The 17274-nt window shown below is 39.1% G+C and overlaps 1 protein-coding gene across 4 annotated transcripts in view; it reads left to right on the top strand.

Annotated features, from left to right (window-relative positions):
* Window positions 1–3989: 3989 nt before the first annotated feature.
* Window positions 3990–17274, top strand: part of RPAP3 (RNA polymerase II associated protein 3) — a 30141-nt gene continuing 16856 nt past the window's right edge. For 2 of the 4 annotated variants that reach the window (XM_008513627.2, XM_008513625.2), the window contains exons 1-7: window positions 3990–4085; window positions 6592–6775; window positions 7531–7671; window positions 11346–11468; window positions 12298–12425; window positions 15503–15624; window positions 16351–16421. In XM_008513627.2, coding sequence (XP_008511849.2) covers window positions 6623–6775; window positions 7531–7671; window positions 11346–11468; window positions 12298–12425; window positions 15503–15624; window positions 16351–16421 — 738 coding nt within the window. In that variant the 5' untranslated portion in view covers window positions 3990–4085; window positions 6592–6622. The remainder of the gene's footprint in view (window positions 4086–6591; window positions 6776–7530; window positions 7672–11345; window positions 11469–12297; window positions 12426–15502; window positions 15625–16350; window positions 16422–17274) is intronic. The other 2 variants (XM_070619468.1, XM_008513626.2) reach the window with 1 other exon arrangement.

Genomic DNA, 17274 nt, shown 5'->3' with positions numbered 1-17274 from the left:
TGTGTCTCTTCTTTGTAGATGGCACCCCTCAACTGTCTGTCTCCCTGCCTTTTCCCTGGAACAGAGCTGGGAGTGATGCTTCTGGCTTTAGCGTCTCGTCCGGATGGATTGAATAATGTGGTACCTCGGTGAAGTCCCTGAGGACTCACCAAGTCTCTCTAGGCAAGAGGGAGAGGCTGGGGCTGGCCCAGTGGCGCAGTGGTTATGTTCGCACCTTCCGCTTCGGCGGCCCAAGGTTCGCTGGTTTGGATCCCGGGTGCAGACATGGCACCGCTTGGCAAGCCATGCTGTGGTAGGCGTCCCACATATAAAGTAAAGGAAGATGGGCATGGATGTTAGCTCAGGGCCACTCTTCCTCAGCAAAAAGAGGATTGGCAGCAGATGTTAGCTCAGGGCTAATCCTCCTTAAAAAAAAAAAGGGAGAGGAAATTCTTCCTGGTGGACTTGTAATATGAAGAGTGGAAGGAGTGTACTTCTGGCTTCTGGTTCCACATGTAAGGAGCTTGGAAGTCACTACTCCATCCCAACAACAAGTCAAAGACTGAGCAGACTGAAAAATCAACACCACTTCTTGGATCCGTAAGAGAGGGGAGGACACAGGCAACTACTGCCCTCAAGATTGAAGAGATAGGCAAATATAGATCGGAAATAAGAATATAGCTTGGAATAAGACTACAAAGACACGGCTTTCTGGAGCAGAGACTCTCAAGCAGGAAACACTGCAGAAACTAGTGGTGGGGTAGGAAAGCCTGAACCGTGATTGAGGAACTTCTGGAGGCTCAATGCAGACTACTCCAGTAGGTGTTTTTATCCTCACCATTTTAATTTTACCTAGACGACTGAGGCTTACATTAAGCCACATTCTCAGCAAGTAGGCAGCATCAGGAATGCAAAATTCTACCTTTGCCTCAGGCTACAGTGAGTCTGGATTTCTATCAGTATCCACTCATTTATTCATTCATTATTCTCTCAAAGAATACTTCTTCAGGCCTGTGATAGAGGTTACTGGTTGCCCCTCAATATCTGCTCTCCTCCTGTTCTTCCTTAATCATTGAATCCCCAGTTTTCAGATGAGCACATGACTACCAAGAGTAAAAACTCTCAGTTGAAACAGGTAATCATTGATGATTAGGTAGCTTGTAACTAAAGTTTTATTCTTTTTTGCAATTACTGATTATAGCTTTTAGTTGTTCACCTACCCATTGTTAACTGTGCTGTTCAGGCAATATGCTATCTGACTCCCACTACGTTCCCACAGGTAACATCTCCCTGGTGCCTGGGTCACTATGGTAATGGGTGTTTGAGCTGTTTTTCAGGAATTAGGACCCCTTGTCTAGTTCGGGCTGGTTGAGACTAACAACCCATCAACTGGGCCCATGAAGATGACTGATAACTGACCTTCAGATGTCAAGAGGCTAAAAAATTCCACTCTCAGATCATGCTAATGCCAACATTTTGTGAACATGTGTCCTACGAAGAGGCATGAAGTTTGATTACGCTTGTGCAGATTGTCAATTACCTCCCCTCCCCTCCAATCACCCACCTCCACATTTCAGACCACCTTGCCCCCATCCCATAAATATCCCTGAGGCCCCATTTTTGGGGAAGCAGATTTGAGACTCATTCTCTTACTTCCTCACTTGGCTGCCTTGTGATTAAAACACTCTCCGCTGCAATCTTGTCTCAGTGTCTGGCTTTCTGGGCAATGGGAAAAAACAAACCTGGTTTGGTAACACCATTTCCCTTGCAGCCAGGAGTGGACATATGTCTAAGTTCTGGCCAATGGCATGCAAGAGGGAGTGTTCCCTTGGTAAGGCCAAGGGGTGCCCTTATTTCCACTCTTGCTCCTTTCTGCTGACTGGATTTCAGACAAGATAGCTGGAGCTTGAGCAGCCATCTTGAACCCCCAGGGGAAGCCATGTGCTGAAGGTGGTGGAGCAGCAAGCAGAAGGAGCAGCAAGGTAGAAGGATACTGGGATTGTCATACCAACCCTGAATTGCTTATATTCAGTCTTCTTTTATACAAGGGAGAAATACTATTCTGTCACGTTTAAGCCACTCTTATTTTGGGCTTTCTTTCACATGCAACCAAATCTAATACAGTTTCTCCATAACAGGAAGCCCCAAGGTTCATTAATGTTCTTGCCAAGGTTACTTAACTAATATTCCCTTCCTTCAGATTCATATTAACCGTCAGAATCCTTCTTTAACTACTTGAAAGTTTGCAATAATGTTTTGGACATTAATACCATTCACAAAATCAACACTATTCACAATTATTAATTGCAGTATTTTACTTTTGTAATAACATTCATATATATTTCCACTGACCATTAGAATTCAACATATAGAACATATAAAGAGATTGTCTCTTTGAAAATGTCTATTCAGATATTAACAATAAGTCCAACTGCGATGTCTGGGGTTTATTCTTAGTAAAAATAAATAAATAAAAGAGACATAAAAGAAAGGTATACTTTACCAATCTTGTTGAAAACTATTTGAAGTGTCAACAGAAGTGGGGAGGAATGCATGGAATCTCGAAAAGAACTTAAGACGGCCCATGTCCGAGCTAACGGGAGAGAAGGCTGCCATTACAGGCACAGTTTTTTTGCAGGATAATGGAAGCCTCCGAATTAGGTGATGATGGCCATCAGGACCATTCGGCTAACTCCTCTCACTTTGATTCTGTACTCACCAAGCAACTGTGTGATTATTACGTGACTTGAGAGAGAGAAAGAGGAGAGAGGATTCACCCGAGGGTCTATGAGGTTTTACTAGAGAAGCCAGCTGACCTCCTTCTCTCTCATCTCAGTCCACTCTGCCAGAATTAACTTAAAAAATACATTGCTTTTCTTAAGAATACCTATAAATCAATATCTGTTTTTAAATTATTTAATTTTAAAACACAAAAACTCTTAAATGGCAGTTATCTTTCTCCCTAACACAAAAACCAAAAGAATCATTCCATTAGTAAATATTTTAATGATACACTTAATGATTTCACGGCTATGACTTTAAAATACAAATATACCAAATACAAATACAGTGGGAAAGATGTGCTAATGATATGACCTTCTAAGGGAGGACTGAAAAATGGTTATTCATGGACAATTACGTGGATTAGTGGTTCCCAGTCTTGACTGCAGAGCTGTATCCTGTGCTTTAAAAAGTCATGATGCCCAGGCTGCAATAATTAAATCAGAATCTCTGGGAATAGGATGTAGAATTCAGTATATATAACATTTCAAAGTTCAGCCGAGCTTGAGTGCCACTGATTCGGATTTTGGGGCTAACATTTGAGATCACAGAGCCATTTCAAAGTGAAAGCTCTGCTTATTTCTGTTTTTGTGGACTTTTAAAATTATTTTTGCTTTATAATTTTAGAGTTAATGAAAATGAAAGAAAGCTTACTCATCGAGGATGCAGAAATAAGAAGTGTTCATATTCATATTCTTTCCTCTCGCAAGCTAGTGCACTTCCAAAGACAGACCTTAACAGTGACACACGTCCAAGAATGGTAGAGATAGACACATGTATAGAAGAGTTTACTTGCCAAGTGCAAGGGAGTCAGACTGAAGAAGTGGTTTGCCAAACACAAGTACTTAAAGGAAAAAGAAAACCTGCAAAATCTCCAGGTTACGTTTACCTAGTCTGTTCGTGGTGGAGAAACAGTCACTTTCTTACATGACTATCATACTCATAAAGGTCGCGACGCACAGTTGCAAACCAGCAAGGCAAATATTAGGGATAAAACTGTTTGAGGAAATATTCAAGGCGTTACTATTTTGGGAATCAGAACAAGTCAGGATGACCCTGCGGTTTTTGGGTTATCTCCGGTGAAGTTTAGTCATCGTGGCAACAGGCCAGGCGCCAGGTTTTGCTTTTCTTTCAATTCTCTAACCTGCTTCCATCCGGAGGAGGAAGGCGCGGGGTTTCTGACCTTCTGCGCACGCTCCAGACCAGGCTCCAGGGGGCGGGGCGAGGGCACGCGGGGACTTGTGGGAAGGCGCAGGAGGGCGGGGCCGGCGTGAGTCGCCGCGGGCCTGGCAAGGCGGCGGTGCGGGCGGTAACGGGCTGGTGAGGTGAGCTGCTGTCGCCGTTACCGCCGGCAGCGGCAGCCGAGGAAGCTTCTGGGGTCTTCTGGCGGGAGGAGGGGCGCGGCCGTGGGTCCCGGGCCAGGCGGAGAGGGCGAGGGCGGGCGGCGTGGGGGCGGCGTCCAGGGCAGCGCGTTCCGGAAGGGGCTCGCCCCGCGCGGCCGGGCCTGGACGTGCCGCTTGGCTGACCATCTCTCCGCCCCGGCCGCCGGGGCAGTGGGCGGGCGGTGGGGTGGTCGGGACCCAGATCACCTTCCGAGAAGCGCGCGGTGGGGCGCGCCCCCTTTCGGCGTGGGTGTGCTGTGTTCTCCCGGGTATCGAGGATGGAAGTGGTCCCCTAAGCTCTGGAAGTTTCTTGTTGCTGCTCGGACCCCAGCCCTGTCGCAGGTTCCGTGGGAGCTCCTGGGCTTGCGGGAGCAGCAGAGGTGATGAATGACACGGAAAAAGGTTTCGACCTTCTGCAGCATCTCAGTGGCTTGCTGCGCTTTAATTCGTACTTTTGAGTCCCCAGCAAAGCATTGTACTAGTTTTGTTTTGTAATGAGATACACATAGGTGATCAGATATGCGCACTGCCCGAAAGAAGCTTAAACCATGTTTAGTTTCTGACGCTAGGTTAGGGGTCAGCAGACCTATCTGCATTTGCAACCATCTCTTCCTCCTCCGAACGAATCCTTTTTCTCCTCCCTTCTCTCTCTCTCCCACCCTGCTTCCTTCTCCCATCACCCCTTAAGCTTTGAATCCCCTCCCACTTTGTTGGGCACCTTGCCGCATTATTTATCCTGTTTCCTCTGTCTTCTTTTACCTTCTCTCTCCACGCCCCCCTCCACCAGACTGTACTCGTGAGCAATTCTACCGTAATTAAAGACACAATTACGCTAATCTCCATATAATCTCATTTATTCAGCTCATTTTATCTCCATCCTTTTTTTTAAATCCCACTAAAAACCTCAGTAATCTTTATATGACTAAATATAATGCACTTTCTTTTTCCCATGTGGCCTCTGCTTTTGGCACTGCTAACCTCTCCCATTTTCTTGAACTCTATTGAAAATTCTCCCCCATCACAGTACTCTCCAGGTTTTCCTCCCAGCTCTCTAGATGCTGCTGCCTAGGATTTTCTGTGTTAGCATCTCTTCCTCGTTTGTTCCCTAAATATTAGTGTTCTCCAGCCCGCCCCCCCCCCCACCCCCCGCACCCTGTAGTCACGGTGGTGAAACGTGTCCAAGTCCCATGATTGTAGCCTCCACCTTTATGCCAGTGACACCCAAATTTGTATCTCTAGCCATCTATGGTTGGGTATCTCCTCCTGATGTCACATAAGCACTCAAATTCAACATATTCCAAACTGAAATAATCTGTCTTTCCATTTCCCCTTCAGTCTTGAAATCTCTTTTCCTTTTTAAATTGTGATTCCTGGCAACACTAATCTTACCAGGGTCCCAAGCCAGAGCTCTGAGACACTGTTTGAGTCCTTCTCTGCTCCCCAGCTCCTCAGTCCAGCCAGTCATCAAGCCCCTTTTATTTTACCACCTTAATACTTAACACATAGCCTTCAGACTGTAGGTCCTCATGGCCTGGCATTTCAAGATCTGTCCCATGTCCACCTTTTAGCCTTCTCTTCTATCATTCTCCCTCATAGTCCCTCACTCTGCTGCCCTCTCCTCCATGTTCATCACTTTCCTGGCCCCTTTTGAAAGTAGGTTAGAGTTTTGGCACCTCTGGGACTCTTCCTGTGAACCCATCACCGTGCTGTCTGTCTGTGCCTGTCCTTTGTGGTCAGTCCATACCACCTGACCATAGCATGTGTATGTACCTCTAGCATGGTGGTTCTCAGCCAGGTGTTGTTTTGTCTCCCAGGGGACAGTTGGCAATGTTTGGAGACATTTTTATTGTCACAGTCCAGAGGGGAGGGACTAATACTGGTGCCTGATTGGTAGAGGCCAGGGATGTTGCCAACCATCCTACAATGCACAGGACAGACCCCATACAACAAAGAATTACCTGGCCCAAAATATCAATAGTCTCAAGGTTGAGAAACACTGCATAGGATAGTATTTTGTTACTCAGAACTTAGCCACTACATAAGGACCTTCTCTTACTTGTTTTTGCATACCTAAATCTTGATAACAGGGTATATCACATAGCAGAAGTCCAATAAGTCTTGAAAGAAAAAGAAGTAAAGGAGGTAATTAGGATATACTTAGAAACTCTAGAGATCAGCAGCTAATATGCTGCCATGGGCTGCTTGTTAATTTCTGTGATGTCCTCCCCATTGCCTTTCCTGCATATTGCATTGCAGGGTTGCCCGAACTTGTCTATTTTTCATTTGTTTATTCAGCAAACAGTTCATTTTAAAAATAATATACAGATATCTTCAGCATCACTTTAGGCTCTCTTCTATCCATGTAACTTGGCCATTTATAAAGTGGTAAAAAAATTGTTAGCTAGATTTCAAAAAAATAAACCAAATAATTCTATTTAATTCTTCTCAGAGGTTGGTTGGTTGGCACTCTGCAGGGCATAATGACTTCAACAAATAAAGCAATTGAGTTACAACTACAAGTAAAACAAAATGCAGAAGAATTACAAGACTTCATGAGAGATTTAGAAAACTGGGAAAAGGATATTAAACAAAAGGATATGGAACTAAGAAGACAGAGTGGTGTTCCTGAAGAGGTAAATTTCTTAATAAAATTCCTACTTTACCATCCAGCAAAACTATTTATTTTAAAAGAAAGCACAGCCTTTTAAAATGTTTTGTGAAAATACTGAAATTGAAGTGATGTGCTTCCTGTCTTTTAAAGTTTGTAATAATTGTATTAACTATATTAAGACATTTTAAGGCTTAGTGAATAGTTACTGAAAGGAAGACCATGTGATAATTCTTAAAAGTAAATGAATAGCATCATAAAATATGTAGGTGTGTACGTTTATTATATATCATATATAATTATATGTTTAATGATATCTTAAGATACAGCGTTGCCGTAAAAGTGTAGATAGTACCTAGGTTCAACCAAACGTTTTTCTTAAGACAGTGCACTTAAATGTGGATAGCTTTTTCATCCTGTGTGTAATGATAGGGAGGCAGTTCAGTTTGCCCTTGTACTACTGCTAATTCTTTGTGCTAAGGCTGAAGATAAGGAAGTTTTTGAAGTTTGAATTTAGGATTGCAAATTAAATGTGTAATTAAAATTTCTAGGTAATACTTTTCTTGTGACTGAATAATGTTCAACATTCTTCAGAGGATGAATTAAACTTTTCAAGTGTAAATCATCATTAGAAGTGAAGATGGTAAATTGGTATCTTAAGCACTTGAAAATTTAAGAATTACTTACTGGAAAATATGTGGTGAGAATTTTAAACATTGCTAGTTATACAAAAAAAGTAAGAGAGCAGTGCTCAAAACTTTGTTTTTTTTTTCTCCCTAGAATTTACCTCCTATTCGAAATGGGAATTTTAGGAAAAAGAAGAAAGGCAAAGCTAAAGAGACTTCTAAAAAAACCAAAGACGAAAACACAAAAAACAGGATAAAATCTTATGATTATGAGGCATGGGCAAAACTTGATGTGGTAAGTTAGTCTCATTATGTGCTTCTTAGTGTTTGAGTGAAATTTTCTTGGAGTTAGCTAAGAGTCATGGATTAAATGGAAAATAATGTAGAGTTCTTATGATCTCTGTCTTTCTCTTATAGACTGTTTTATGTAGATAAAAAATCTAATTACATAGCTCTTCAATTAACTAGGTTATCTTTTCTTCTGCAGTCCTCTTTCAGTGAATAGTGACTAAAACAGCCAGGATTCTTTTCTTTTTTTCTATTTTTTCTTTCTTACTTCTCTTTTTACAGAAGTAGTATGTAGAGGTCCCGTGTACTCTTCACCCTATTAGTTACATCTTACTTAGCTATAGTACAGTATCAAAACCAGGAAACTGACTTTGGTACAATGTGTGTACAGTTCTCTACCATTTTATCACATGTATAGATTAGGGTAGCCGTCATTGCAATTAAGATACAGACATACTGCATCACTCCCTTCTACCCACCACCCTCCTCCCTGCCATGTCTAACCTCTAAACAGCCAGACTTATAAGATGGTGGTACTCCCAGAAGATTGACTCTGCCAGTACTTTTTTTAATAGACTAACGGACCTATCGAATACTGCTAAAAGAGATTGCCTTTGTGTCTGGTCTTAGACCTGGGGATGTGTGACAATAAAAGTCGGCTTGTGTTGATCCCAGGAAGGTGGATTCACTCTTCTAGACCAGGTATAGCAAATGTGTGGCGTGTGGCTCCCGTCTCTCACATGTGGCACACAGCATAACTGGAGAATTAATTACCACCAGTATTCTGCCCCAGAACCCTCTACCCAGTGCTCCAAGCAGCCACTGTCAAGTCAGCCTGTGAAAGGGAACCTATTAACCAGCCTTATTCTAGACCCTGACCCACCATAAGGGTTGATTTGGTTAGATTGATTTGGAACATACATTCCCTTTTAGTCTTTTTAAAGTGCTTATTATGTAATATTTCATTTATGCAAAAGGATATGTGGAGATGTATGTTCTAAAGCATGATAATAAAATGAATACAAGAACCCACACCATCTAACTTAGAGAATTTTTCCAATTCCAATGAAGCTACCAGTGTGCTCCTTCCCTCTCCCGTCTTCTTTTCTCTCTCTACCCCTAGAAGTAACCACAATTCTGATTTTTATGTCTATTATTTTCTTTGCACTTTTCTGTTTAACGTTTTTATTGAGGCATAATATAGATACAATAAAGTCCAATAATCTTAAGTGTACAGCTTTCTGAATTTTTACTTACGTATATACCTGAGAAACTACCATCCAGATCAAGATACAGAACATTTCCAGCATCCCAGAAGCCTCCCTTTTCAGTTGATAACCTTCCAAAGGTAGCCACCTTTGTGATCTCTGATACTGTACGTCAGCCTTGCCAGTTTTGGGATTTCACCTAAATGCATCATACAGTATGCACTCTGTTGTGTTTGGCCTCTTTTGCTAACGTTGTCTTAGATCCACATTGTCAGTAGCAGTAGTTTGTTCTTTTTTATTGCAGATGAGAATTCCATTGTGTGAGTATATCACCGTTTGTGATGCAGTCTCCTGTTGACATACATTTAGGTTGTTTCCAGTTTTGGGCTATTATGAGTAAACCTGCTGTGAATGTTCTTTTTTTTTTTTAATGTACTTTTAATCTTTATTAATTTATTTTTTTTTGAGGAAGATTAGCCCTGAGCTAACTACTGCCAATCCTCCTCTTTTTGCTGAGGAATCCTGGCCCTGAGCTAACATCCGTGCCCATCTTCCTCTGCTTTATATGTGGGACACCTACCACAGCATGACGTGCCAATCGGTGCCATGTCCGCACCCGGGATCCGAACTGGCGAACCTTGGGCCACCGAGAAGCAGAATGTGCACACTTAACCGCTGTGCCACCAGGCGGCCCCTGTGAATGTTCTCGTACATGTCTTTTGATGGGTATAAGCACCCGAGAGGGGATTTGTGAGTCATAGTTTATATATACATTTGGCTTTAGAAGATACCGCAGAACAGTTTTCCCTATTAGTTGTATTTTTCTTAATGAAGCCAAGGCTAATAAACTCTAGAGAGAGCTGGCATTCTTATTAAAGTAGTTTGCCATCTGCTTCAGTCTTTTCCCAATGTAAGAGATGTATGATTTAGGTCTTGAATTTATTGTCATTGGAAATGATACCCTCTGGTGAGCATTGTATAATGTGCTTTCATTTTTTTGTGATTTTACCCCTTATTATATAGCCTTTTCCTTTTATAAGTTGATATCTTCTTATAACGCCCTTTCTTGAAGGGAAGGAATCATGTCATATGATTTCTTTAGAGGTACCTTCTACACAGTCGTTTACGCATTCAACAGATAGTGGTAGAGCTCCTGCTTGTGTGGCCATTGCCAGCATGATTGTGCTGTTTTGCTTGATATTGTTATTTTAGTGTGTCTGTACAAGATACACGTGTTTATTTACCATTCTGTTCTAGTTCGGATCTGAGCAGCTGTTTTAGTGTCCTGCTGCTGTTAGTTTTCTACACGTGTCAGCATAGCAGGTTGGACAATCTTGGCTTTAATATTGGTAGGCTCATGGTGTTTCTAAAATTTTCATGTTAAAAGATACAGCTAAATTAGGGGCCGGCCCATGGCTGAGTGGTTAAGTTCGTGCGCTCCGCTTCAGCGGTCCATGGTTTCGCCGGTTTGGATCCTGGGCGCAGACATAGCACTGCTCATCAAGCCACGCTGAGGCAGCATCCCACATGCCGGAAATAGAAGGACCCACAACTGAAAATACAGAACTATGTACCGGGGAGCTTTGGGGAGAAAAAGGAAAAATAAAATCTTTAAAACATATAGCTAAATTAAATTTTTGTTTAAATGAGCTTTAATGACCTCTTTAATGCTTACTTGCTTAAAATATCTTAATAAAAATCATTCTTTTATCATATATGATAAAAAAACTGTCATTTTAAAGAATCTTGATGGGGTCCATGAGATTATTTACTGTGAAAGAAATTTGTGAGTCACTAGATTGGGAATTACATGACTAGCATGTTGTGTATTTTCTTTGGTAGAGGCAGCTATGTTTTGAATACCTGGAGAGAAAGTATGACGTAGTAATTGAGAGTTCTCTGGAGAAGAACCCAGACTGCCTGGGTTCAAATCCTGACTCGGCCACTTACTAGCTGAGTGACCTTGAGTAAGTTAACTATTGTGTTTCAGTTCCCTCAAGTGAAAGACGTGGGTAATTACATGTGCCTCAGGTCTTGTGAGGGTCAGGAGTTAATTGTGCTCTACAAGCAGTTATTTTGTGTGTTAAAATAAGAAGGGAAAAAGGTTTTTAGAAAAAACCCTTTCTCTGCTATTGGTTGCTAATTACATTAGTTTGGGTTATTTGCAAACTTCTCTTGTGTCAAGACATAGTACCTTTGCTAATAGTTGGCTCTGTGGGGGTGATTTGTAGACTCTTGACTAAGCTTACTTTAGGAATTCAAAGCTAGACTCTTTAAGTGGTTTGGATCTTGGTTTTCTAAACAGGGACACCTTTTTCTCTGGATATAATCTTAATAATGAGAGTTTATTTGGGTTGCTTTTTTAAGCCTTTAGGTCCTTAGATCGTAACAATTGAAGTTCTGTTGAGTGTACTTTTTTCCCTTCTTAATGGTCATGTAATTATGAGCACTGCTCTCCTGCTTATGATTTCAGGACAGTATCCTTGATGAACTTGACAAAGAAGAGAGTACTCATGATTCTGTGTCTCAAGAATCAGAGTCGGAAGAAGATGGGATTCATGTAGATTCACAAAAGGCTCTGGCTTTAAAAGAAAAGGTACTCTTTAGTTCAGCTTTAGCTTCCTTCAGATAAGCAGGATATGTAAAAAGTCATGTGGATCCCAAGATTTCTTCAACATAGTTTAGAAGGTGTTCCAACTTTAGTTATTGGCGATATCCCTGTCAGGAGGCAGTATTGTATAGTGGTTAGGGGTATGTGCTCTGGAACCAGATTTGCCTGGGTTCAGATCCTCTGATAAGTTCTTTAAATTGCCTATACCTCAGTTTTCTCAGCTGTAAAATAAGATTACTATTCTTATGAGACCTCAGTGGGTTGTTGTGAATATTAAATGAATTGTTATATGTAAAGTGCTTGGGCCTTACAGAGAGTTGTTCCAGGGTTTTTAGTAGTAGTTTGAAATAGCTTAAAAGCAGCGTGTGATTCTTGAGATGAATATAGTATTCCACTCCTTTGTATCACAGGCGATCTTTAGTTACTTTTTGAAACATTCAGCATCTCCCTGAGGGATGCCTTATTATTATAATACTATATTGCTTTTCAAAAAGCTGGAATTCATTTCAGATTAAACTTCATCTTGACCTCTGTCTTTTGTTACATTTCTGTGAGATACTACTATCAATAAAAAGTATACAATGCTAGGTATTTTATTCAGTTTTCTGCCAGGGATTTTGCTCTCGGATTTTGCCCATACAATGACTATCTAGTAAATTTTAGTTCTTGTTGAAAGACCATTTTTCTTACTTCTCTTTTCTTTCCTGGTAGTCTTGATTACCCAGCTAATGAGTTAGAACGAGATGTGTAATATTGAGAGAAAATGGCTGTGGAATTCTCTGCTGGTATATATCTGACTCATGTGCTTTTTCAGGGCAATAAGTACTTCAAACAAGGAAAATATGATGAAGCAATTGAATGCTACACCAAAGGCATGGATGCTGATCCCTATAATCCTGTCTTGCCAACAAACAGAGCGTCAGCATACTTTAGAATGAAAAAGTGAGGGATTTCGATTGTGTGCATATTTATGTGTACTGTATATGGAGTGTGTGACTATTTCATGTGTGTACGGAGACTGATTTTTAAAAAAATCTTACATGATAAAGTGTGTGGGAAAGATTAAAAATGTATTATATGTCTTTTCAACTGTAAATTCTTAGAGCTCACTCCCTTTTATTGAGTTATTTTATTTAAGCCATTTTAAAATTCACATGCTCAAACTATGCTTTTCTGGCTCACTTTATGGAGGTGTGCCTCCTCTAAAAATTGAGTAATGATGTTCTTAACCTAATTCGCAAGAGAAAAAAAGAGTTACCTGGGTAAAAACTTTTAGAAATTAATTTCCCTCCATTACTTTGAAAAACTCTTTTTCCACTATTTAATGTAGAGAGTTTTAATTATGGTAAACTTAAAATATGTTCCAATGTTTGTTTATCTTTAAGTCATACTGACCGTATAAATACATAGTTAATGTTGAAGGATGTAATGTGTTATGGTCTTATCATAAGCAGGGAGCTGGCCTATCATAAGAAGTTTTAAAAAGACAAATACCATCAAGGAAGACATTCTTAACTGTTTTAATTATTATTTGGAAATACAAATTATATTGGTATCTGAGTTTTTACTATTTAAATAGCATATTTTTGGGTCTTTAAAACTTATGATATTAATATCCTGGCAAATTCGGAGAACATTTAGATTTTATAATATTTGATATCTACAATATATTTAAATTATGAATAGTAATTTTAAATAAATGGGTGTAAACCCACCACCCAACTTAAGAGCTAGAACGTTACTATTTTTGAAGCTTACCTCAATATTTCTTCCCATATCCCAATCCTTGCCTCACTCCTAGTTAACCACTCTCTTGAATTATGTTTATTTTGATTTTTAAAAAAGTTCATTATAGATGTATGTGTCCCTAAATAATATATTGTATAACTTTGTATAACTTTGAGCTTTAAAGGTATGCCATACTGAATGTAGTCTTCTGTGGCTTGCTTATTTTTCTGAATATTATATTTCTTAGATTCCTTCATGTTTTGCATATAGCTGTAGATCTCTCCTTTACACTGTTACGTAGAATTCCTTTCTAGGAATATACCGTGATGTCTCCATTCTTCTGTTGCTAGATTGTTGGTTGGTTCCTTTTTTCCTCTTTCCTTTCCTTCTCCCTTTCCCTCTCCCTTTTTCTACCTCCCACCCTCCTTCCTTATTTGAAACCCTGATACCGTGAACATTTCTGTGCTTTCCTGGTGCTGGATCATAGGGTGTGTCCATGTTCAGCTTTCCGTGGTGATGCCTGGCTGTTACAAAGGTGGTTGTACAAGTTTACATTCCCATTAGCAGTGTATAAGAATGCCTCTTCTGTGTCTTTACCAACACTGGTGTACTTGGGCTTCTCAATTGTGTTCAGTCTAGCTGGTGTAAAGTGGTAATTCATTGTGGTCTTAATTTTGCGTCTCCCCAATTTCTAGTGAGGTGGAGCGTCGTATTATTTGTTTATTCACCACTTGTATTTTTTTCCTGTGAAATGCCTGTTTTGCTTTTGGCCATGTTTCTGTTAGGCTGTTTTTCTGTTGATTTTTAAGAGCTCTTTATTCTGGGTACTAATGCTTTAGTGTTTATTTCTAATAGTTATCTTCTCCCAATTTGTAGCTTATCTTCTTTTCTTTACTTATGGAGTCTTAATGAACAGAAATTCTTAATTTTAATGTGTTTCAATTTATTGATTTTTAAAAAGTTTAGCACAAAAATATGACTTTAAAACCATAGTTTCCTTCCCTGAGCTCATAATAGTCTCTTATATTTTCTTCTAAGAGTTTTGGTTTTACTTTTCACATTTAAGTCTTCTTATATATACTGCAGGTAGGATTCCAGTTTCATCTCTTCCCATGTGAATATCCCAGTTGTTCTAGCCCTATTTATTGAAGACCTGTGCTTTCCCCATGGATCTGCAATTCCACCATTGTCATATGTCAAATTTGTGTGGATCTTTTTCTTATCACTCTTTTCTTTACATTGGTCTGTTGCCTACCCCTATACCAATTCCCCACACTATATTTGATTACTGTAGCACTCTATTTATAGTAAGTCTGGATATTTGGTGTAAGACATGGTCTCATTATTATTATTAGGAATCTCTTGGGTATTCTTGGATTTTGCTTATCAATATACATTGTAGAATCATCTTGTCACATTCCTTGAAAAATTCTCTTGGGATTTTGATTACAATTTCATTGGATTATAAATTACTTTGGAGAGAATAATGTTATGTTTGCGTGCCTTATTATAGATGAATATGAAATATCTCCACTTACGTCTTCCTTAATGTCTTTGAAGACAGTCTTCCATGTGGGTCTTATGTATCTTTTACTAGATTTGTTTGTTTTTTGATCTCTAGTAAAGCAACTACCTTGCTAAACTTGCATTATTTCTAACAATGTCTAGATTGTTTTGAGTTTTCTAGGTAGACCATCATGTCATCTGAGAAGTTTTTATTCATTCCTTTCCAGTCTTTTTAACTGTATTTCCTTCTTGTGGAACTGCATTGGCCAGGACCTCTACTACAATACTGATAAAAAGCAGTGAGAGTGGGCACTCTTGTTCCTTGCTTTAAAGGGAGTGCCTCTGACATCTCACTATCAGGACTGATTGCCTTCAGTAGGTTTTTTTTTTTTTATTTTTTTTATAGGAAGATTAGCCCTGAGCTAACTGCTGTCAATCCTCCTCTTTTTGCTGAGGAAGACTGGTCCTGAGCTAAGATCCGTGTCCATCTTCCTCTACTTTGTATGTGGGATGCCTACCACAGCATGGCTTGCCAAGCAGTGCCATGTCCGCACCTGGGATCCAAACCAATGAACCCCAGGCCACTGAAGTGGAATCTGCACACTTAACTGCTGTGCCACTGGGCTGGCCCCTCCTTCAGTAGGTTTAACTAAATAAAAGGAGGTGGGAAACGTACCTTCATTTGGGAAGTAAATCCCCCTTTCAGGGATTTCAGAAACAAATTTTGAAGTTTTGGTTTAATGAATGATTTTTATTAACTTCACTTTAACTTTTTTAAATTACAGATTTGCTGTTGCTGAGTCTGATTGTAACTTAGCAATTGCCTTGAATAGAAGTTATACAAAGGCTTATGCAAGACGAGGTGCTGCTCGATTTGCGTTGCAGAAATTAGAGGATGCCAAAAAAGGTATTAGTATTTTCCAGGTCATCATTATCTAAAAAACTCTTCAATAGTTTAACAGAACCTGTACAAAAAATACTAGGTAATCACAGTTACTACTTCAGAGAGCTTTCTATATTTGAATAAAGCTCATTTTTGTAATTTAAAGGTATCTTGATATCTTGGGAAAGAATGCATTATTTGCCACCGATCTGACTTTGGTTCAGATCTCACTGCACCGTGTATTAACTCTGTGACCAGGGGAAGGTTATGTATCTTCTCTCACTTTCAGTTTCTCATCTATAAAATAGGAATTAAGACATCTTGTTGGCTGTTGTGAGGCTAAAGGTAATACATGTAAAGCTTTTAACACATTTTATTTATTTATAACTTCTAAGCCTTTTATTATTCCATAAAATAGCTTTGTGTAATATAAATCACAAAATCTGAATAAAGCTGGTATCTGATAGGACTCTGCTGCTTCTTGGTTTTATGATGTACAACTTATGATACCAAGTGTCCTTTCTGTGGCTGCTGGAAGAAGGTGGTTTGCCACAGGAGTCTGTCAGGATTTTGTCTGTCCTGGGGGAGAGTGGAGAAAGTTGAGTAGCCTTATGGTAGTATTTCCTGGTTCCTCTTAATTTTGCTATAGGACAGTTGCTTATTAGTCACATGTATTGGATGATTGTTGTTTTATACAGATTTTTAATATCATATATTTTTCAAAAATTCTTTATCTTCTCTTTTACTCAGATTATGAAAAAGTATTAGAACTGGAACCAAATAACTTTGAAGCAACAAATGAACTCAGGAAAATTAATCAGGTAAATTGTAGTTATTTAAATTCAGTGCATTTATTTGATGAAATAAAGCTTTTTGCATAGACTTTGTACTATAGATTACTTACTATAGACATTTTTCTAATTCTTTGTACTATACAGTTTTACTCAACAAATTTGCGAGCTAAAGATAATATAATGGTGTTTAAAGATCCTTAATTAATCATCATCTTAAAAAGTTGTCTACGATCTTTGTAACTACTGCTGCCTTACTTTTTCCTGGTTGACTGAATTGTTTTTTCTTTATCCCACTGATTTTTCTTTCTTGGCTTGTGCTTTGATTTACGCACTAAACTTTTGTTTATTTCTTTGATGTTGTAATTTTTAAGTTCCTCCAACTTTATATCTTAGCAAAAACAGTACTAATGTTTTAACACTAAGAAAATAGTTATTACTTAGATATAAAATTTGCTGTCATGTGCTACTGAACAGTTACGTATTCCTTTCATTTTCCTGTTGAATCAGTTATATTTTGCCACCCATTGAAACTTTGAGGAAAAAGTGACAATGGTTAGAGAAAATCTGCTTTTAAATATTGCCATTACTTACTGATTATAATTGTGAACTGTATTGTATATTTTTATATTTTGTCTTAGGTCAGATAATGACTGTGAATGTGAAATTTGAGACGTTTGGTAATATGGTCTTAATTACCTGTTTGATCTTTGAAAATAGTTCCTAGAGTGGTGCTTGGCCTGTGTAGAAATTCAGTAAACATTTGTTGAATAAGTACATGAACAGCTACCTTTAGTGGATACTACTTATTTTAATTGGAATAAGATGCACATTAAATTTATTATCCTTTTTTTTTTGTTTTTTACTTTAATAAGTATAAAGA

This window comes from Equus przewalskii, chromosome 5 (assembly GCF_037783145.1).
Source record: "Equus przewalskii isolate Varuska chromosome 5, EquPr2, whole genome shotgun sequence".
In the NCBI taxonomy this organism is placed as follows: Eukaryota; Metazoa; Chordata; class Mammalia; order Perissodactyla; family Equidae; genus Equus; species Equus przewalskii.
The sequence above is the reverse complement of the archived record's forward strand: the minus strand, read 5'-3'. Positions and strand labels throughout refer to the sequence as shown.